Source organism: Liolophura sinensis, chromosome 9 (assembly GCF_032854445.1).
Source record: "Liolophura sinensis isolate JHLJ2023 chromosome 9, CUHK_Ljap_v2, whole genome shotgun sequence".
In the NCBI taxonomy this organism is placed as follows: Eukaryota; Metazoa; Mollusca; class Polyplacophora; order Chitonida; family Chitonidae; genus Liolophura; species Liolophura sinensis.
Genome location: NC_088303.1, coordinates 1646059 through 1669190, shown reverse-complemented (window position 1 = coordinate 1669190; position 23132 = coordinate 1646059). Strand labels below are relative to the sequence as shown.

Here is a 23132-nt window from a genome sequence, read left to right as displayed (position 1 = left end):
GGGAGAGAGGCAGACAAATGGACTGATCAAAATAACATCGGATCCCTTGCTTTTTGCTCAGCTCAAACGTGACTATAATGCTCTGGCATATCTTGTACACAAATTTACAAGGCTAAAACTCACCCATTGACTCGGATAATTCCTGTACTTCCCACAGTGTCAGCGGCAAACAAGGGATTGGAAACGGAGAAGGTCAGCTCCGCATTTCTGCCTGCATCTTGATCCACGGCTGTCACTACAATGAACACACAAAAACATATATGATACATATTGACCTCATCACATTTACATTCAGCACAACTTGAAATGAAATTTGAGAATTTCAACGCATCCACCATCAAAAGAATAACTATATTTATTTAAATGTTGTTCAACACCATGCTCAATAATTGTTCACTTTTATGTAACAGCAGTCAGTATTATTATATGAAGTGCCAGGGATGAACCACTGAAGTTTGGTAAATAACTAAGGAACTTTCCTACATGTGAAATACAGACAGGCATGCCAAACTGGTAGAAGACAAGTGGTCTTCAACAAACTACCACACTAACAATGACCGCTTAACTCATTCACTCCGACGCGCGGCTCAGGTCGCATGCAGAGTGCTCTGTTTCAACCCGAGGAGCGGGTATATTCGCGCGGCCGAGAGGACCTCATTTCCCAAGGAGCGGCTAAACCGGGATATGACACCACTTCTCACTGGGTGCATATTTTGCTTTCAAATGTTTTGTTTGAGTATAAATTAGTCAAAACACACCTGTCTTGATCTCTTAGGCTGGTATTTACTGGTATTTTGGCGGTTTTTATTGGCTTGAATGCCTAACAACAACAAAATTAGGCCCTTTTTTTCGAGTCGCACACGGTTGAGTGTAAACATGTCTTCGTTGGCCGAATCCAGCGAAGAAGAGCATTGTTTAGGTTTCACAACCGATGATAGACCGTCTGCTGACAGAGAATGTGACACTGAATCAGATATTAGTGTATCGGAAAGTGAATCTGATGATGACGACATTATTTTGTTTTATGTTTATTATTCATTCTGAAAGGAGTGTGTAGGTCTGACCTGGATATAACTGACCAATGATTCTGTCTCGCTTTGTCACATGATAGAATCTAGGGCAACTACTGACCAATGAACGACGAATGCATTCGGCAGCAAAATGTTTTGGTATTTTTGCGTAGCTGAAGTGAGAAAACGTCTGACTATAGTACGGCTCTATTCAACACTTCAACAAACCCACGATAAATAACTGGTTTCTCTGTATTTCCTCATAGTTTGATGACATAGAAACAAATACTTTTATTCAGAAAAGCGGGGGTTATGTACAAGAATTCCACTATCACCACCTCCAAAAATACGATACCTTTCGCTAGTGTCGCATTTTCTGTGAATGTTCAGTTCGATAATCCCATTTTACAGATGTCTTTTTTATGAATGTACGTCCACAACCACACTAATATTTTACAAGATTACGTAGAATATAAACATAAATGACAAAAATCAACAATCTTTAGAATGCTAAGATAGAAAAATGCTCTGCATCACTCGCCGTTACAGTGTAATCTCACACAGAGGCGAGTAAGGCCGTTGAGGCTGATCGCTGACACCTGCTCGGGCGGAAGGCAGGCACGGCTACAGCCCGCCGCTGTACTGGTGGCTGCAGGGAGCTGTCGGAGTCAATGAGTTAATCTTACCTAGGCTAACAAGCAGTGAGAGCGAAGAAAACAACAAATTCCCTGCATAAGGCTGGGTTTTGAACGGTGTTAGGCAGACTTACCATTGAGAAGTGGAATTCCCACTTGGGCATCCTCACTAACATCTCGTCTGATGTACGTGGACAAAGGGAACCTGGGATCATGGTCATTAATATCTGTCACACTGATGATAAGCTGAGAACAGACAACACAGACAGGCCATGACTTCAAAGCTGCCAAACATAAGTGTTTTATGTGCCACTTTCAAGAATTTTATTACACCCATATGGCAGGAATCTGGTTTATCATAACAACAAGCATAGTCTGGGGGGATCAAAAGCATTAACCTGACTTAACAGCTGTAGCAGAACCACCGAGAGCCAGACTAGATCACCCAACTTCCAGGGTCATGGGCTGATCAGCTGTAGCAGAACCAGAGCCAGACTAGATCACCCAACCTCCAGGGTCATGGGCTGATCAGATGTAGCAGGACCACGGAGAGCCAGACTAGATCACCCAACCTCCTGGGTCAGGGGCTGATCAGATGTAGCAGGACCACCGAGAGCCAGACTAGATCACCCAACCTCCTGGGTCGTGGGCTGATCAGCTGTAGTAGAACCACCGAGAGCCAGACTAGATCACCCAACCTCCTGGGTCATGGGCTGATCAGCTGTAGCAGAACCACCGAGAGCCAGACTAGATCACCCAACTTCCAGGGTCAGGGGGCTGATCAGATGTAGCAGAACCACCGAGAGCCAGACTAGATCACCCAACCTCCAGGGTCATGGGCTGATCAGATGTAGCAGGACCACGGAGAGCCAGACTAGATCACCCAACCTCCTGGGTCATGGGCTGATCAGCTGTAGCAGGACCACGGAGAGCCAGACTAGATCACCCAACCTCCAGGGTCATGGGCTGATCAGCTGTAGCAGAACCACCGAGAGCCAGACTAGATCACCCAACTTCCAGGGTCAGGGGGCTGATCAGATGTAGCAGAACCACCGAGAGCCAGACTAGATCACCCAACTTCTAGGGTCAGGGGGCTAATCAGATGTAGCAGAACCACCGAGAGCCAGACTAGATCACCCAACCTCCAGGGTCATGGGCTGATCAGATGTAGCAGAACCACCGAGAGCCAGACTAGATCACCCAACCTCCAGGGTTGTGGGCTGATCAGATGTAGCAGAACCACCGAGAGCCAGACTAGATCACCCGACTTCCAGGGTCAGGGGGCTGATCAGATGTAGCAGAACCACCGAGAGCCAGACTAGATCACCCAACCTCCAGGGTCATGGGCTGATCAGATGTAGCAGGACCACGGAGAGCCAGACTAGATCACCCAACCTCCTGGGTCATGGGCTGATCAGCTGTAGCAGAACCACCGAGAGCCAGACTAGATCACCCAACCTCCAGGGTCATGGGCTGATCAGCTGTAGCAGAACCACGGAGAGCCAGACTAGATCACCCAACCTCCAGGGTCATGGGCTGATCAGATGTAGCAGAACCACGGAGAGCCAGACTAGATCACCCAACTTCTAGGGTCAGGGGGCTAATCAGCTGTAGCAGAACCACCGAGAGCCAGACTAGATCACCCAACCTCCAGGGTCATGGGCTGATCAGATGTAGCAGAACCACCGAGAGCCAGACTAGATCACCCAACCTCCAGGGTCATGGGCTGATCAGATGTAGCAGGACCACGGAGAGCCAGACTAGATCACCCAACTTCCAGGGTCATGGGCTGATCAGCTGTAGCAGAACCACCGAGAGCCAGACTAGATCACCCAACTTCTAGGGTCAGGGGGCTAATCAGCTGTAGCAGAACCACCGAGAGCCAGACTAGATCACCCAACTTCTAGGGTCAGGGGGCTGATCAGATGTAGCAGAACCACCGAGAGCCAGACTAGATCACCCAACCTCCAGGGTCATGGGCTGATCAGATGTAGCAGGACCACGGAGAGCCAGACTAGATCACCCAACCTCCTGGGTCATGGGCTGATCAGCTGTAGCAGGACCACGGAGAGCCAGACTAGATCACCCAACCTCCTGGGTCATGGGCTGATCAGCTGTAGTAGAACCACCGAGAGCCAGACTAGATCACCCAACCTCCAGGGTTGTGGGCTGATCAGCTGTAACAGAACCACGGAGAGCCAGACTAGATCACCCAACCTCCTGGGTCGTGGGCTGATCAGCTGTAGTAGAACCACGGAGAGCCCGTGGCAGGTTACTGACAGATCTGCACACCATAAAGATGGAAGACATGTGATCAACAAATCTACCACACTTCGTTGACGTTTTTTATCAGCAGGCGTCAAGCCACAGCTGTGTGCCAGACTGCAAAATTTGACACTTTTACTTCGAATGATCGAGTCCGCTTCGAGACTGTTAGATCCATGATCAATCCTTGATCGAGTCACACCTAAGACTTTAAAAGAGGAAGTTGTAACTTCCTCGCTTGGCGTTCAGCATGAAGGGGATAGCGCAACGACTGGTTGACCCGTATCAGTATAATGGCTCGGGCGGGGCGGCTTACTTGCCTTCAGTAAGTTGTCTCAGTGTAGCAGCACTAAATAAAAGAGCGGTGGAAACCCGTCCTGCAACAAGGAAGCACATTACACGTACATGCACCCTAAGGATTCCTTCGTCGTCATATGACTGAAAAATTGTTGAGTACGATGTTAAACCACAAGCACTCACTCACTCACTCGAATGATCGAAACTTAAAAGGGTGCCGCAATGGTGTGTGGGTGATTGTTTTCTCGCCTCGACTAAATGCTAAACAAAAATCGCCACAGGAGTGCGGTGCACATGGCGAGATGAAAGTTGTTTGGTGGATACAGGCTTGAGAATTGAAGGCAACATCTTTATTTTATCCATGAATTAAAATGAAGAAAGTATCAAGCCACAGTTGTTTATAAACCTGTAAATTCCGAAACTGTCTCAAAGCATGGTCTTGTCAAACTAGCAAGCTAACAACTGCTGCACCAGTTGCATCAGCTAATGCATTATACGAGGAACAGTGTTGTCTGTTCATAGTCCCATAAACAAATGTAACAAATCAACATGCAAATGCATTTCAGCAATAAAGACCTGACTGACAAGTATCTGTCGTTAAGCTCCCGTAAAATACAGGGGGAAGCCTCATGCATGTGGTGTTTTGTCATCCCATTTTATAAGTGTCCTGTATTCCCGCCATTTCATTTCAGAAACCGTCAGTTATACATGTAAACATACTTGGGACAAGGTTTCCTAAAATGACACATGCTCAAACCTCGTTCTCACATTATTATGACAGCCCATTGCCATGTCTGTACATCAGTAAATTTGCACTGAGCCCATATAGGTAGACGAGGACAATCTCCAGACATTCCCAATTTCATAAAATGGCGATCATAAAACTCAACATGCACAGATTGAACATTGTGTTTGCATGTGTGGATATGGATGCCTATTACCCACTTCATATTACAACAATTGTAAACACTGTGTTAATGCAAGGCTAAATCTATTCCTACTAACATTTTTAGGAACTCAGTCACTGGGTAAGTCTTACAGATAACTGACAGCTTACAGAATTCAACGCTGACCAATTAGACGAACTTATTTTCACTGACTTGCCCCTTGGAAAAAAAAAAAGTCTACACAATTGTGAAATCTTCTGTCAAATCTAGACTAGTAGACTTCGGCTCAGAATTGTACATACCGTCATATACCTAGTGAAGAGCCTGTGCATTTTAATTTGGACTGATTTTGTTACTATACCATTTCAGTAAAGCCAGTATAGGTGTATTTACAAAGATATTCACAGCACTTACATATAATCTTTTTTATCACAGGTAGCTAGAATTCAAAACAATTTACCAGAACAGGTGTGCCGATCAGGTCTCTGCTGCGATTGACGAGTTCTTACAACAATGCTGGAACTTCAAAGGCTATACCCAGAGCTGGGCCAAGTTGCCATTTGCATATCAATACAACTCGGCTGTTTATATTTCAATACACTGTCAGTTTTAGATTGACCTTTCCTGCTGAAAATTTCCACACAATGATACTGTTACATCATGAAAGCCTCCATTGGTAAGGTGTGAAGACGTATATATTTTGATGCCAACAAAGTGGGTGAAAACAAATTTTCTTACAGGGAGAAACTGCTGTAATGCTGAGTATAATTTCTGTATTCAAAGGTGGAGTAGCACAGTGGCTCATTTTTAACAATGTTGTGTTCAACCTACTGAAAAAAAAAAAAAAAACGCTTGATTTGGACTGATTATGGCGGGTCGATCTGACAACAAGCACTAGACAACTAATTTCACCTCATATCAGATTGGCTCACGTTACTGAGAACGACCAAGATCTGAGAAGAAATTTAGTGTCTCACTAACATGTTCACTGTACCTGCACATATGTTGTCGGTTTGCTGCACAAACTCTTACAGATGAGCTTATAAATAAATAAAATTGTTATAATGACTATTCGGATCCACACCTTGTGCATTCTAGCCACTGAAGAGTTGGTTATGTGTAATAATTGCCAATAAGGCAGAAGAGCTTTGTGGCAATCCTCTTTATCTTTACTTACCTGTGCAGTGCTGGAGAGGGATGAGCTCTCTTCAGATACAATCACCCTTAGGTTGTACTCTTTGGGCTGAGTCTGGGACTCATAGTCCAGGGTCTGCATCAACTTCACCTCTCCCCCATCATCACCGTCCGATGTGATAGTGAAGGCATTTGGTGTCCTCCCTACATTGTTCTGAAGGCTGTACCTAATCTCTGCATTCTGAAATCGCCGGGCTTTAATTGTTTCCACACTGTTCAGGATAAAATTGCTAAGTTTTTAACAAGTCCAAAACCTGATAACTTGAATAAAAATGCAAACGTCCATAGTTTATAAACAAAATGAGTGAACATCCAAATCATGTTCATCATTTCCACCAAGTTTCATACAGGTAATGTGAAAACTGTGAGATTAGCAGACCCAGCTGACCCCAAACATAAAACCTTACCCAGCAGACCCCAAACATAAACCTTACCCAGCAGACCCAAACATAAAACCTTACCCAGTGGACCCCAAACATAAAACCTTACCCTGTAGACCCCAAACATAAAACCTTACCCAGCTGACCCCAAACATAAAACCTTACCCAGCAGACCCCAAACATAAAACCTTACCAAGCGGACCCCAAACATAAAACCTTACCCACCGGACCCCAAACATAAAACCTTACCCAGTAGACCCAAACATAAAACTTTACCCAGCTGACCCCAAACATAAAACCTTACCCAGCAGACCCCAAGCATAAAACTTTACCCAGCAGACCCAAACATAAAACTTTACCCAGCAGACCCCAAACATAAAACCTTACCTAGCAGACCCAAACATAAAACCTTACCCAGCAGACCCCAAACATAAAACCTTACCCAGCAGACCTCAAACATAAAACCTTACCCAGCAGGCCCCAACATAAAACCCTACCCAGCAGACCCCAAACATAAAACCTTACCCAGCAGACCCCAAACATAAAACCTTACCCAGCAGACCCCAAACATAAAACCTTACCCCGCAGACCCAAACATAAAACCTTACCCAGCAGACCCAAACATAAAACTTTACCCAGCAGACCCCAAACATAAAACCTTACCCAGCAGACCCAAACATAAAACTTTACCCAGCAGGCCCCAAACATAAAACCTTACCCAGCAGACCCCAAACATAAAACCTTACCCAGCAGACTCAAACATAAAACTTTACCCAGCAGACCCCAAACATAAAACCTTACCTAGCAGACCCAAACATAAAACCTTACCCAGCAGACCCCAAACATAAAACCTTACCCAGCAGACCCCAAACATAAAACTTTACCCAGCAGACCCAAACATAAAACTTTACCCAGCAGACCCCAAACATAAAACCTTACCCAGCAGACCCCAAACATAAAACCTTACCCAGCAGACCCCAAACATAAAACCTTACCCAGCAGACCCCAAACATAAAACCTTACCCAGCAGACCCCAAACATAAAACCTTACCCAGCAGACCCAAACATAAAACCTTACCCAGCAGACCCAACAATAAAACCTTACCCAGCAGACCCAAACATAAAACCTTACCCAGCAGACCCAAACATAAAAACCTTACCCAGCAGAACCATAAACAAAACCTTACCCAGCAGAACCATACACAAAACCTAACCCAGAAGACCCAAACATAAAACCTTACCCAGCAGACCCCAAACATAAAACCTTACTCAGCAGAACCATACACAAAACCTTACCCAGCAGACCCAAATATAAAAACCTTACCCGGCAGACGCAAACATGAAACCTTACCCAGCAGACCCCAAACATAAAACTTTACCCACCAGACCCAAACATAAAAACCTTACCCAGCAGACCCCAAACATAAAACCTTACTCAGCAGAACCATACACAAAACCTTACCCAGCAGACCCAAATATAAAAACCTTACCCGGCAGACGCAAACATGAAACCTTACCCAGCAGACCCCAACCATACAACCTTAACCAGGAGACCCCAAACATAAAACCTTTCTCAACTGACCCAAGCATAAAACCTTACTCAACTGACCCAAACATAACACCTCACTCAAATGACCCCAACAAAAAAGCTTACTCTGACACCAACATGGACGCCAATGCCCATGTGTGTGTGTGTGAATTTAGTGCAATCAAATGAATCTATACTGTAGGTTAGGCTTTATGGACAATATCAATCATGCGTATCATAAATAAGGTCACACTGCCTTTAATCTGGATCAAACACAGTTACTTATTGTCAGACTTGCTTTTTCTTGAGTGGAGCGAAGTTTACAAGAATTTTATTCCAGTTCAAACATGAAGTTGTAAAAACTGAAAACCAAGTGGCAGCCCATGTACTCACAGGTAAGGCACATTCGTTTCCTCAGGAACATCTACCACATATCTTGGCTCAAAGATTTGTGGTGCTCTCTCCCCTACCCGGATTTGAACCGCCTTCTGCGGAGTTCTTTGGAACGGTGGGCTGGAGTTGACATCCCTCGCTTCCACATACACGAAGTACTCTTTGTTACGCTCGAAGGTCGTTGATCCCACCACCTTAACTTTGCCCGTGTTCAGCTCGACCCTGAACCTGCCCTCAGCTGGATGAGTATACAAAGGAAAAACTCACGATATGATCAAACTGAATTCCACTTATTTTTATATCAGTTGTACTGTTTAGGCTGTAAATATCCATGAATATTTCTGTAATATGATAGCAGTCTGGTAGCTATCACACTTGACCTTAAATGCCATTGTGGAAACTCCTCAGATCTGCACTCAAACATGCAGGTTAAGGGCCACTGGACTTCTGGCAGAAGCCATCAGATCACTCAGCTAAACGAAGCTCGTGATTTATCAGGCTGTTTTTACCAACAGTTACTTAACTACAGTATGCTTAACTACACTGTGTCTGCTTCGACATTCACGGAAACATGACCCAATGGAGAATTCAGAGCAAAGCTTGTGACCGCTCCTGATAAACACAATTCTAATGAATTATTAACAGTTTCACACTGGTGGATTTTCTACACTTTGGAAGAGCTTACGATGCAAAATGAAAACAGCACCATCATTTATTGCTTTTTGGTCAAGATATTAGAAAAATGATTTCAATCAGTAAGTTAAGCCCGACTGAAACACCCATCCCCCTGAATGGACCTACTAAGTTTATTAGCCCTTTTTTATGTTTTTCTGAAAGTTTATTACCCTCTTTTTCATTAGCCAAAATAAATTCAAAAAATATCTTTACCAACCTATTCTCAACAAACAATTTTTTAAGGATGGCGTAAGTCTGAAACACATGTACACTGGAACATGTACAAAAAAGACTATGACACTGAGACACCTCCTGATTAATCCTATGCATGGCTAATACTTTACCTCCAGACATGAGGTAGTATTCAATCCTTGAAAGGGACCCATCAGGATCCTTTGCCATCAAGGTGAACACTGTCTCTCCTTCAGTGGCGGCCAGCGAGACTGTGGCCAGGTAAGGCTCGGGTTTGGTGATGAAGTAAGGAGCTTCGTCGTTGACATTCTCAACATTGATCTTTATGGTTCTGGATTCTGAAAATAGGCATAAGCAAAATCTAACAAATACATGCACATAAATGTAGCATATGTATGTAAAATTCTGTCACGGCAAAACACAATACAGGTACACAGATCTGGGGCTGCAACAAAATAAAAAAGTTTCTGCTTAATGATGTGGTTGCTCTTATTTACATGTACAATGGACCTCTTTTAAGATTGTGAAGATTTTTGCATGAAACCATGGTGCTGTTTTACAAAACTTCCATTGTGACACAGGTTTTGTTCAATGATTATGGAACATGCACACAGGTTTATTGGGGAATGAAGTTCAATCTAATTAAACTCCTTTCAGAGTGAAAGAAAATACATGTACTTGACTAGCACTTCAAATTGGGCAAATGCTAGCCCAAGGCATTAGAGCATGCCTTCTCTATTTGCTCATGACGTCCTTAATCTGGGCTGTATTACTTACAGTGTATCTACCCATTAAAAAGGCACACACTTAAATGTTTTCTGTGAGCGTTCTCCAGAACATCTTCTTTTTAATTATTTTCAGTTCAATCTTCTTTTCGATATCAAATTTTATTTTAAAATAAACCAACTTCTTTTGTAAGAAAGGCCCAGTACGACATCTGTGATTTGGAGGATCAGCCATGTGCAGGGACAGACACACGGTGTACAGTCAGGACAGCAACAGTATCCATACTCGAGTCTATAATGGGATAGGATCAGAGCAGAGAGACTCCATCACTAACACTACTGGACATTTCACAGGATCCAGAGCTCTGCAGAGGCTAGTAATTAGTATAACATAGCATTTCTGTAGCTGAGTGTGCTCTGTGAGCATGGCTGTTCAATGTGCTGATGTAGAGGTTAACATACTGTGGGTGGCTAAAACTGGTTGTATGTGCAGTGGATGAGCTACAGAAACGAGACACAAGCATGTTCAAGTGGCTACAAGTAATTCCATCTATTGTACATGATCTAGGTTATGATGATGAAAAGTGTATGATATCAATTATGCTAATAACTCCATGTTCACCTAAGATAACAACAGATCAAGAGATTTCATTTTACATCAACAGTAGTGTAGAACCCTTTCACTTTCACTATCTCTTAGCCACCATCAAATGAATTAGATTATAACAAAGATTAAAGCCTCCACATATCCGGTTAAAAAGCATGTTGTCATGATGAAGTGTTGTAGATATTAAAGCACACATGATTATAAACGTGTTACATGTACAAAATTGCAAATAGGTTAATTCTCAATGATTTGGCACATGAAACATCAACTTTCAGTGCAATTTAGGCACATTTTTAAGTTGATTTATTCATTTATTTGATTGGTGATTTACACCGTACTCGAGAATATTTCTCTTATACGACAGCAACCAGCATTACAGTGGGAGGAAACCGGGCAGAACCAGACCTCCCTACGTACCATTTTCAATTTGATTATGGAAACAAAACTACACTGGTTGGATTGGCCAGTTTCCAAAACAGTACTAGGGGTCCAGGCCACAAGTCTTTTACCACTTCTGGTAGCCTGGTGTCTGTACAGTTCATGATAATGAGGAAAAGCGCGAAAAAAACATATAAACAATCTACTGGATTTGAACCCTAGACTGGCAGGCATCATTGATAATTGGCAAAGTAGTAAAAGACTAGTACAGAGATTAGGTGGCTTTGATTTTCAGCTGCTAGCTCAGGACAGAAAGAATACATTGTTGCAGAGCTGATGCCTGTTCCCACCATGAAATGCAGTCAATGGTTTCATGCAGTGTAGCACAAAGCTTCCGCGTTATTTACACAGGGCAGCTTTGTCACACTTTTGTTGGTTTTTTGGTCACAACATGAAAACACAAAGTACAAAAATAAATCTTATACATTTGTAATCATGACATCAAGGGGCACCAGAGAGTGTGTTTGTTTAATGATTTTAAGCAGCTTTGAAAATTTACCTACTGTTGAGCCAAGATCATTGGTCAGTTTTGGCCTTACTAGCTTACCAAACTAAAAGCTTTTGACACTCTTTTGAGGAGGGCGATCCACCTAAAAACTGTACACAAAAAGTTTATCTCCATAGGTTTAGCCGTCTTGGAGAAGAAGATTTTTTTAGCTTATCAACAAAATTCCAGACGGCTGCTAAATCACATGACTGGCAAAACAGCACAAAGCGTTAAAAGACGCTTCATACGATCCTCAGTAAGTCTTCAAAGTTTGGTTTTTCTATCGTTCCCAGTTTTCGAGATATTACAATTTTACGAGTTGACTAAGAATAATAATCCGAACAATTTCAAGGTGTCTCACTAGGATACTAGCATAGACCCATTAAAAAAAAAAAATAAAAAAAATAAAAAAGGGAATCTGTAGTACTGTATGTAAAAATGACACACATGTATTTCCATGTACCACAGCAATTTTTTTGTTTAATTTAATTTACACAAATAGGTAATCTAAACAATGACATACATGTACATACAAAACTATCCAGATTTCCATATTAAATTGTTGTTTATGCTTATTTAGGAGTGCTTAATGGAAAATCACTTGTAGAGTTTGTTTACACCTGATTTACTTCACATGAATTGCAGAAAATATTGATGAAGGGATTATCGCACTCTGAAGTGCAATACCCCAAACAGCTTTGTAGCATGGTTTCTGTTTGATGTAATGTAGAAAATGTTACAATATTAACTTTCATTCTGTCCAAATGTATTGCACAGAAGATTTTACGATGTAGTTATATTTATTTCACTGGTGTTTAACAGCCTACTATAGAATACTCACTATAGTGATTATCCCTGGAACTAAACACTAGTGATGTATGGTCTGTAACTAGGTCTATGGAGATTTAAATCACTGTTTAACTTCAATGCATATTAGAAATATGTAGAGTTGTCAGTTCTTGCTGATCATTGTGACACATAAAAAGCTTTCTTTCCTCTTCAACTTAATTTATACATTTATGCAAATGAAATGTAATTTTATCTTGCATGGATAGGCATCACTGGAGTCTGCATACATGGTTGTCACATGATCAAAGAGAATCCTGTCCACCTTATACACATGTATAGAATATCTGACTGTAGAGGGGTCATTCTCATACTGATAATGGCTGTATTCGGTGAAAAACATCTGAGAATTAAAACAGGTGCCCATTATTGGCTCCTTGCGGTAGCGCTGATTCTATACTGGCAGTATCTGTGGATAACATGCTTGGTAGTGTGGACTGCATTCTTCGTGAAGGCTTAGGAAGGTGCTCGGTATCCTTGATTTTGAGGATTCCACTGCCTCAGCATATTCCCAGACACTGGAAATGAGAGTCTTAGTTTTTTTCCGTATACCAGACTTTTCAAATGTTCTTTGCACAGACAATGTCCAAGGGAATATGAACACAATGTACATATATCTCTGGAAACAGTGGAACTAATGCAAACTTATTCAGCACCAGATTTGATTTATTCCCCCTGCAATTTCAGTTCATTATTACATAAATGCTCCTGAATGCAGATGTATCATTCAGTTCATTATTACATAAATGCTCCTGAATGCAGATGTATCATTCAGTTCATTATTACATAGTGCATGTATGATTCAGGTTCTGCTATTTTGTCTGTTTGTGCATGTATGATTCAGGTTCTGCTATTTTGTCTGTTTGTGCACATGTATGATTCAGGTTCTGCTATTTTGTCTGTTAGTGCATGTATGATTCAGGTTCTGCTATTTTGTCTGTTAGTGCATGTATGATTCAGGTTCTGCTATTTTGTCTGTTTGTGCACATGTATGATTCAGGTTCTGCTATTTTGTCTGTTTGTGCATGTATGATTCAGGTTCTGCTATTTTGTCTGTTAGTGCACATGTATGATTCAGGTTCTGCTATTTTGTCTGTTAGTGCATGTATGATTCAGGTTCTGCTATTTTGTCTGTTTGTGCATGTATGATTCAGGTTCTGCTATTTTGTCTGTTAGTGCACATGTATGATTCAGGTTCTGCTATTTTGTCTGTTTGTGCATGTATGATTCAGGTTCTGCTATTTTGTCTGTTTGTGCATGTATGATTCAGGTTCTGCTATTTTGTCTGTTAGTGCACATGTATGATTCAGGTTCTGCTATTTTGTCTGTTAGTGCATGTATGATTCAGGTTCTGCTATTTTGTCTGTTTGTGCATGTATGATTCAGGTTCTGCTATTTTGTCTGTTTGTACATGTATGATTCAGGTTCTGCTATTTTGTCTGTTAGTGCACATGTATGATTCAGGTTCTGCTATTTTGTCTGTTTGTGCATGTATGATTCAGGTTCAGGCTCTGCTATTTTGTCGGTTTGTGTATGTATGATTCAGGTTCTGCTATTTTGTCTGTTAGTGCATGTATGATTCAGGTTCTGCTATTTTGTCTGTTTGTGCACATGTATGATTCAGGTTCTGCTATTTTGTCTGTTTGTGCATGTATGATTCAGGTTTTGCTATTTTGTCTGTTTGTACATGTATGATTCAGGTTCTGCTATTTTGTCTGTTTGTGCATGTATGATTCAGGTTCAGGCTCTGCTATTTTGTCGGTTTGTGTATGTATGATTCAGGTTCTGCTATTTTGTCTGTTTATACATATATGATTCAGGTTCTGCTATTTTGTCTGTTTGTGCATATGATTCAGGTTCTGCTATTTTGTCTGTTTGTGCATACAGACTGATAGAAGAACGTAATCCCATGTCAGAGCTGTTATTATACTGAACAACGCACAATATGGACAGAATATTGTTTGTCATGTATGACAAATTTATGTAAGATGTATACATGTATATGGGTGTCACAATTTCTGGTCATACAAACAAAACATTCCATGGATTCAATATTAATAACTTAATATGAGAAACTCTCATGTCGTCTTGTCTAATTTTTTTAGTGCCTGCCATCACAGCAGTCTGCACCTCAAGTCAGCCTGCCTTCACTGGAAAGGGCCTGTCATCAGGGCAGCCTACACCTCAAGTCAGCCTGCCCTCACTGTATACATACCGGAAAGGGCCCGCCATCAGGGCAGGTAATAGTCTTAATCTACATGTACCTGCCCACAGCCAATGTTCGACAGAGCCAAATATTACCCACTAAAATACCTTCGACAGAATGGATGATACAATGAACCACAAGAATATCATATCATATAATATACAAACTGATCATTCTCCTGTCTTGGTCATACTAATTCAAATAAATTAAACCCTGAGGTCTATAATTTTCAACAATTTCTAACATTTAGCTGCCTTAATGTTTAATCATTGAATTAAAAAGCTCGGTAAATCCATTCCACAAGGCACTCTGCTGAACGAAGTAGGCATTTAAATAAACTTTGAAACGGTTGCACATGCCAATTTCTGGTGTACATTAAAGGGAATAGGACCACTCTTGCAGGTATAAATTTATTCAAAAACTTAAATGACAACTAGCCAATATTTTCGGTCATCATGGATTTAGAATAGAAAGAACAATTTGACGAGTCAGTCGATTCAAAGGTTCCAGTAAAGGCTTGTAGATATCATGTACACATCTGCTTTGTTGTCCATGTTTTCTGCCTGTGGCCTCAGATACAATCTGGATTTTGGATGCTCCCAATGCGGCACACATGTACACCGTGTATCAGGTTTTCTGCATATAACTAGTCTGAAATTGACTGAAACTTACAGGAGTGATCGAAAAGACCCATCTCTTCTTCTCAGTCCACACCAGAAATCGGTGTGTACTGCTGTTTTGGAGTGGATTTGACAGCCAACTCCGTTCCACAAAGTGCCTGCATTACGAATTGAGTATCAAGAATTGTTGAAAACAGACCTCAACATTTAATTTAATTGAACTATAGTCATACAACCTATTACAATCAGATAGTAGGGAAGTAGGGAAGATAGTAGGTAGCTTTACCTATGTTTAGATTTTTCGGAGCAATGCTCGTTAGAAAATGGTGCACGCCATAAAATTGCAGCTTCTCGTTCGCAACAGATTTGACGTTAAAAATACGAACTCCCCTGTGCCTGGCTTCTCGTACTGGATGTATGCATCGTGGTTACTGTATCACAAGGAACTGAGGAACTGAGTCACGGAGAACACAGAAAAGTTCCTCACCCAGTGGCAGAACTCTTGTGTGGCAGAGGCAGGTTTGTCGAGTTAACAACAACAACAACAACAGTAAAAGAGTGCCGCATGACATCCATTGGACATTGAATTTATTTATAAAGGAGAAAATGGGTATCGAGAAATAGTGACTGCCCAATCGGGCAGGCTACGCGAGCCTATAAAATGTACGCAGCGCTTTATGCCTGCATTTGGCGCACAGGAATTAAGTTACACCACAGTAGTTAGGAAATTTGAGAATGTTGGTTACTCTGAAAATTATTTAGGGGGAATCTTCCATCTTGGATTCCCATACTTTTTGTTTACTAGAGTGGTGAGGAAACTATTCCCCTTGAAATTAATGCCCTGATGTATTGCAATCTCAGTTCATCATTTCCTCTGCCAATGGCGGTATAAAACCATACTAATTTACATCCATGTGTTGTAATCTATGGCTACAACAATATTGTGCTTACACTGTATATTAGACCATTTATACAAGTACATGTGGCATGTGTTGTAATCTATGACTACAACAATATTGTGCTTACACTGTATATTAGACCATTTATCTCATTTGCTACCACAACGTCATACAGCCCTCACTACTGCAACCCTGATCACCGCTTGGTCCCCAGCAGGCCACAGCAGAAATACAATTTTGCACTAAAAAATTCAAAGTTTTTGTTTTATGATTTTGGGATAATACCAGCATAAGATATTCGGTAGCAGTTGGTATTTTTGCTCTGTGAAGCGTGTAAACAAAAAATTAATCATTTTATTAGTACAATGTATCTCTCGATTTGAGTAAAATTGCGTTTCCATAGTTCGTGTTGTTGTTGTTAACAGTACAGTTTCCGATAGTTCGCGCCTATTTATCGCTTGCTACCAATGAAAATCTACGAACATCGCTCGTGTGGCTTCCATAGGGTCTAATAAGGCAGTATTTGGTTGGTTTAGCTCCCTAAAATCACAGTTTCTGTGCAAAAATAGACCAGTCAGAGACAGTGTTTTATGCGGCTTAAGCCGCTCGCGGGGAAATGAGGTGCCGTGAAATGTGCGGCTTGAGCCGCTCGCGAGGACCAAGGGGTATGGCCAGGCTGTGACTTAAGCCGCTCCCGAGAGCGAATGAGCTATACAAGTACACGTGGCATGTGTTGTAATCTATGACTACAACAGTAACATGCTTACACAGTATATTAGACCATTTATACCAGTACATGTGGCATGTGTTGTAATCAATGGCTACAACAGTAATGTGCTTACACTGTATATTAGACCATTTATACAAGTACATTTGGTATGTGTTGTAATCTATGACTACAACAGTAACGTGCTTACACTGTATATTACACCATTTATACAAGTACGTGGCATGTGTTGTAATCTATGACTACAACAGTTATGTGCTTACACTGTATATTACACCATTTATACAAGTACATGTGGCATGTGTTGTAATCTATGACTACAACAGTTATGTGCTTACACTGTATATTACACCATTTATACAAGTACATGTGGCATGTGTTGTAATCTATGACTACAACAGTAACGTGCTTACACTGTATATTACACTATTTATACAAGTACATGTGGCATGTGTTGTAATCTATGACTACAACAGTAACGTGCTTACACTGTATATTACACCATTTATACAAGTACATGTGGCATGTGTCGTAATCTATGACTACAACAGTAATGTGCTTACACTGTATATTGCACCATTTATACAAGTACGTGGCATGTGTTGTAATCTATGACTACAACAGTAATGTGCTTACACTGTATATTACGCCATTTATACAAGTACATGTGACATGTGTTGTAATCTATGACTACAACAGTAATGTGCTTACACTGTATACTAGACCATTTATACAAGTACATTTGGCATGTGTTGTAATCTATGACTACAACAGTAATGTGCTTACACTATATATTAGACCATTTATACAAGAACATGTTGCATGTGCTGTCATCACCTTTATCCGTATTAAGGCAGGCAGTTGCAACGTTATACCATGGGGGCTGTGGTAAGCCTGAGACTGTGACCTGACTTATGGTAGTACATGCAGTCAGTGTTTCCAGTGCAACAATGACCTTAATCTCACTCAAACAAAGGAATGTGCTCGCATCACTGGCATTTGCCCAGCTGTTCATAGAGTTTTCGCCTCGGAATCAATAGGCTGGCATTCCCATACCCCTGAGCAGCAGAAGCCCAGGGATCATACCCAGGCCTCCCCCAGCTCTGCCATCGATCTGCCACTCAGCTGGCATGTCTTCTAGCACAAAAGCTAAGGCACTGCCAAACCCTCACATACATCCATGCAGTGAAGTTGTGGTCTTTTGTCTCTCTCACCACACTGCATGTGCACACAAGTGCAGGCCGTCTGTGTTAGGCACTCGCCACGTTATTATTTACATTCCAGCTGGAAAGGCTTGATAGGCATTAGCCTCGATTACAGTACTGGAAATGTACTGCGTTTTTTTTAGCCTTATCACCTAGCGCAGTCTCCAAGCTAAAAACGCACATATGGTTGTTGAGCAGGAGACTGGGGTAATCTACAGACAGACAAGGACACTCTCTCAGGGCACCTTACTATACAGTAACTATAACCAGGCATGCATTTGCAGAGTTAAAAATACATGTACACTGTAGCATCTGAGAGCATCTACTGGGTAGCCACCGCAAGGTACATGTACACTGTAGCATCTGAGAGCATCTATTGGCTAGCCACTGCAAGGTACATGTATATGTACACTGTAGCATCTGAGAGCCATCTATTGGCTAGCCACCGCAAGGTACAAGTACACTGTAGCATCTGAGAGCATCTACTGGCTAGCCACCGCAAGGTATTTGTACACTGTAGCATCTGAGAGCATCTATTGGCTAGCCACCACAAGGTACATGTACACTGTAGCATCTGAGAGCATCTATTGGCTAGCCACTGATAGGTACATGTACACTGTAGCATCTGAGAGCATCTATTGGCTAGCCACCGCAAGGTACATGTACACTGTAGCATCTGAGAGCATCTAGTGGCTAGCCACCGCAAGGTACATGTACACTGTAGCATCTGAGAGCATCTATTGGCTAGCCACTGCAAGGTACATGTACACTGTAGCATCTGAGAGCATCTATTGGCTAGCCACCGCAAGGTACAAGTACACTGTAGCATCTGAGAGCATCTAGTGGCTAGCCACCGCAAGGTACATGTACACTGTAGCATCTGAGAGCATCCATTGGCTAGCCACTGCAAGGTATAAGTACACTGTAGCATCTGAGAGCATCTATTGGCTAGCCACTGCAAGGTATATGTACACTGTAGCATCTGAGAGCATCTAGTGGCTAGCCACCGCACCGTACATGTACACTGTAGCATCCGAGAGCATCTCCTGGCTAGCCACTGCAAGGTACATGTACACTGTAGCATCTGAGAGCATCTATTGGCTAGCCACTGATAGGTACATGTACACTGTAGCATCTGAGAGCATCTATTGGCTAGCCACTGCAAGGTACATGTACACTGTAGCATCTGAGAGCATCTATTGGCTAGCCACTGCAAGGTACATGTACAAGCAGCTATCTTTTAAGTAATAATGGGCTTCCAGTGGCCAGTAAATTCAGCAAAATACATGGACTGTTGGACAGCCCTTTGAGACCCCTGCCTATGCACCCATTTACTTTTAACTTGTTTACTGTAAACTTGAAAATTCATAAGCCATGTTCAAATAAAAGTTCAGAAATACAAGATTAAGTATTAAATTTAAAGTCATAAAATAACATGTAGACATACAGTTATAGCGAGTCAGAGTGCATGCACACACCTATCTGAGTATGCTGAACTTTTACATGTACACTTTACACTGACCAGCCAGGTCAACAACATATTGTGCCACAAATAACATATGTAAGCCTATGTATCTACATGTAAATTAATGCAAATCATCATGTTTTCCTGTTATTACTTTTGATGTTGAAACTTGTTCAACCAAGGAGAACAAAACCGCAGGTACAAACTGGGAGGTTGACCTATAACAGTAATGTAATAAAACCCAGCTGTATATTAATCCAAATGCAATAGAGTTTCTTGAAAACATATGTACATTATTAGATGAAAGAACACCCAATAATGTAAACTTGTGTTTAATGACTTCTTAAATGTATATGTAAGATCTGTTTACTGGTTTAGTGCATGAATCATACACAAAAAGCATGTGCCCTGCCTAATAAGACCATAGTGCATATACAGAGAACAGGACAATCTGTCGGCACCAATGTAGAAAATACACAAGACCCTTTGAGAAACAAAGTTTAACCAAACAAATGTACAATTTTGTTAGTTAAAAATTCCACAAATAATTATTCAGACCGAAAAGTAAAAAATTTAGTTTTCTAATGGAATACACAAAATTAGATGACCGTGCATTTGGGAAATATGCTATAGTTGACCTACAAAAATCTTTCAAATGTGCAATGTTGAAAAATCTGAGCTTTCCTACATGTACTGCACATACAGGCACATTTTAGTACTTAAACAACTTTAGAAAACAAGACTGTTCATACATGTACTTCTAAAACTGAATTATGTAAGGAAAAAAATTAAAAGCACATTCACTTTGTGCTTTAACTTGCTTCATTCAGACGTACACGTAGATCCAGTGCACACCAACTAGGAAAGACGCTGACAATATATAATTTATGCCATATTGGTGAATGTCGTTTTAATGAATTGATATAAATGTACCTGTAATATGCATGGCCTAATCAACATGTAAGTAAGTTTATTTCATTGTCTTATTCTGACGCACTTAGTAACTCCATCATGTCCACTTTCAATCAACAAAATTCACTGCCTGCCTGTCTGTCTGACAAATTTCAGGTTATACTAAACACTGACTGCGACCGACTGTGGCTGACCACGACTGGCTTGTTGACTACGACCAATAGTGCTCTGAAGTCCCACCACAGCAGTGCTCTGATTTGACTGAGAGAGGCTATGTGCTTCAATTACAACTCGGCTGCCAGTGTAACATATCTATATACATATATATAAATATTTTGAAACATTAATATTCAAGGGATCTGAGTAAGGGACCAACTACCAAATGCCAACAATTTGTATTTACATGTGCACAAAAACCAAAAGCCCCGAGTTAAATTTAGAAGATGTCATATTTCACTGGATAAGCCTACGTGAATGAATGAATGATTATGTCTTAACACAACATTGGCACTATTTCAGCCATTTCGCGGCAAGGTTACATGTGACCGTTTGTCAATCTTCTCAATGTTGTTGTTTTATTCATGTATAAGGAAATTAAAGCATTCTGCAAGAGCCAAGATTATACTGAGTTCTCTTTCAATAGTCTACAAAACTGCCATTCTGTCTTAGTGCTGAAAAGGTCTTTCTTTGTTTTTTTTTAATGTTCCAGATGTAAGCTGAGTTGCAAAAAGTTTGTTAGCATATGTTTCAGAGGTTTATCACTGCCAGTTAATTGTCTGAAGGTATGATATGTGTCAGCCTGGGAAAGTGCCCTGTTAAATTATAGTGAAAACAACCAACCCTAACATCTAGATGTACCACTGCACAGCGTCAAGACTAAAGTGTCATTTCCTTTGTATTAGAATGGGACGGGTATTAGGATTTAAGGCAGTTAGCTTTTGATGTACTTTTGACGAACTGACCCCCTGTCAGCTAAAACACATGCCTCAGCAAATGCCAGTGTGCAGCCATTTATACATATATTTGTCTTGGCTGTATTTCCACCACACTGCTTTGTTTTCCAGTGGCACTGTTTGCACGACCATCGCAATGACATACATGTACACTGTACCAGGCACAACTACATGCCGATTGGAATACCTTTCACCTACCAATGATACATACCTGTTATTTCATTTCCCACCGTGACATTCACAACCACTGTAATTGATCGTTGATCCTTCTGTTCGTAATCCAACCTCCTGCATTGGCCGTGAAGATAGACTGACCGACCATTCGGAACATCCCAGGGATGGAAGAACTTACAATTTGATAAAAGGGAGAACTGCCACTGACACTGTCAAATTCGTACACCTTTGTCTGATTTTCATATACAGACACTTCATCAGGTTGCGGAATCTGTCTTCGCACACGATGGTGGGTGACAAACTTTAGTTCACTGGTAACAGTAATGGGTGACATGAACAGGCATGCTGGTCCTGTCAGACGAATCAACAGCAATGAGCTCCAAAACATACTCCTTGGCAAAAATTTGAGCAGGGCTCTTCGCAAAAATGTTTCCTTTGTTATCAATATCAAACACATCATCTGGTTTTAACACATAGCGGATGGTGTCCCCCATGTGTGTGTGTTGCTGGAATAGACAGGATGGTCCCCCCGCTGATAACATCTGCATAGTCTACTCTTACTGCATATTCACAACTTGAAAATGAAGGGCTTGGTCATTTTTGTTGTCAGATGACGAGTTGGTGATTTTGACATGAAGGGTATCAAACCATTTGTGGGTACCGAGTTCATGTTTGATGACCAATGGCAAAGTTTGGTGAAGCAGATTTGATAGGTCTTTGGTTGTCAAAACCTCACCTTCTTTCAGATGAAACAAGTCAGAGCCCAGCACACTGACAATTTCACTTTTCTGACCGTTTTCCCAGGGCAACTTAGCTACGAGGCTGCCTTTGGTAGTCAAATGTGGAAGCAGGACGTTCTGTTCCACTGCTCCAACCACTTGATTTAGCGTGGAATGTATACAAATGAAGATCAGGAAAATCAGTTCGTATGAGGCCGCCATCTTGAATCGTGTTATTGGAAGCATACGAATTATAAACCATGTAAAAACAGTCAAGACGAGGTTATCTTACCACAGAAGAAAGCTGCCTTCGTCCCCAGTACATTTCCACCTAAGCAAATATCACACACTCACTATCCAGACTCTACATGATCCGATATATCCTTCTCACATTACAAAAAACATCCTGTCACCGGAAAACTATGCACGCTGGCTAAATGCACTGCAGGAAGTCAGGTAAATCTTTCACAATCACTAGATATTTTTCACTGTCCTGTCCTTGTGTACGATCTGATTACTTCACCACTTCAGTGTTGGGCTCGGGGTCGTTTTCTACATCTCACCCAGTGCTGGTCCCCTCAAAAAACTTGCCCGGGGGTTGACAAAAATCGTAAATCGTCTGCCTCTCCCCCCTTCGATCACACGCGCAGTTAGGGTCAGATTCTATACCAGCATGCATTGCGGTTCGAAATA

General features: G+C 41.4%; 1 protein-coding gene across 1 annotated transcript in view; it reads right to left on the bottom strand.

The window, feature by feature from the left end:
- Positions 1 to 22661, bottom strand: part of LOC135474990 (neural-cadherin-like) — a 53338-nt gene extending 30677 nt beyond the window's left edge. The window contains exons 1-7 of the mRNA XM_064754711.1: positions 22293 to 22661; positions 21758 to 21929; positions 9609 to 9794; positions 8590 to 8827; positions 6272 to 6500; positions 1780 to 1891; positions 124 to 235 (exon numbers count right to left, since the gene is read on the bottom strand). Of these exons, the coding sequence (XP_064610781.1) occupies positions 124 to 235; positions 1780 to 1891; positions 6272 to 6500; positions 8590 to 8827; positions 9609 to 9794; positions 21758 to 21929; positions 22293 to 22661 (1418 nt within the window). The remainder of the gene's footprint in view (positions 1 to 123; positions 236 to 1779; positions 1892 to 6271; positions 6501 to 8589; positions 8828 to 9608; positions 9795 to 21757; positions 21930 to 22292) is intronic.
- Positions 22662 to 23132: the final 471 nt, after the last annotated feature.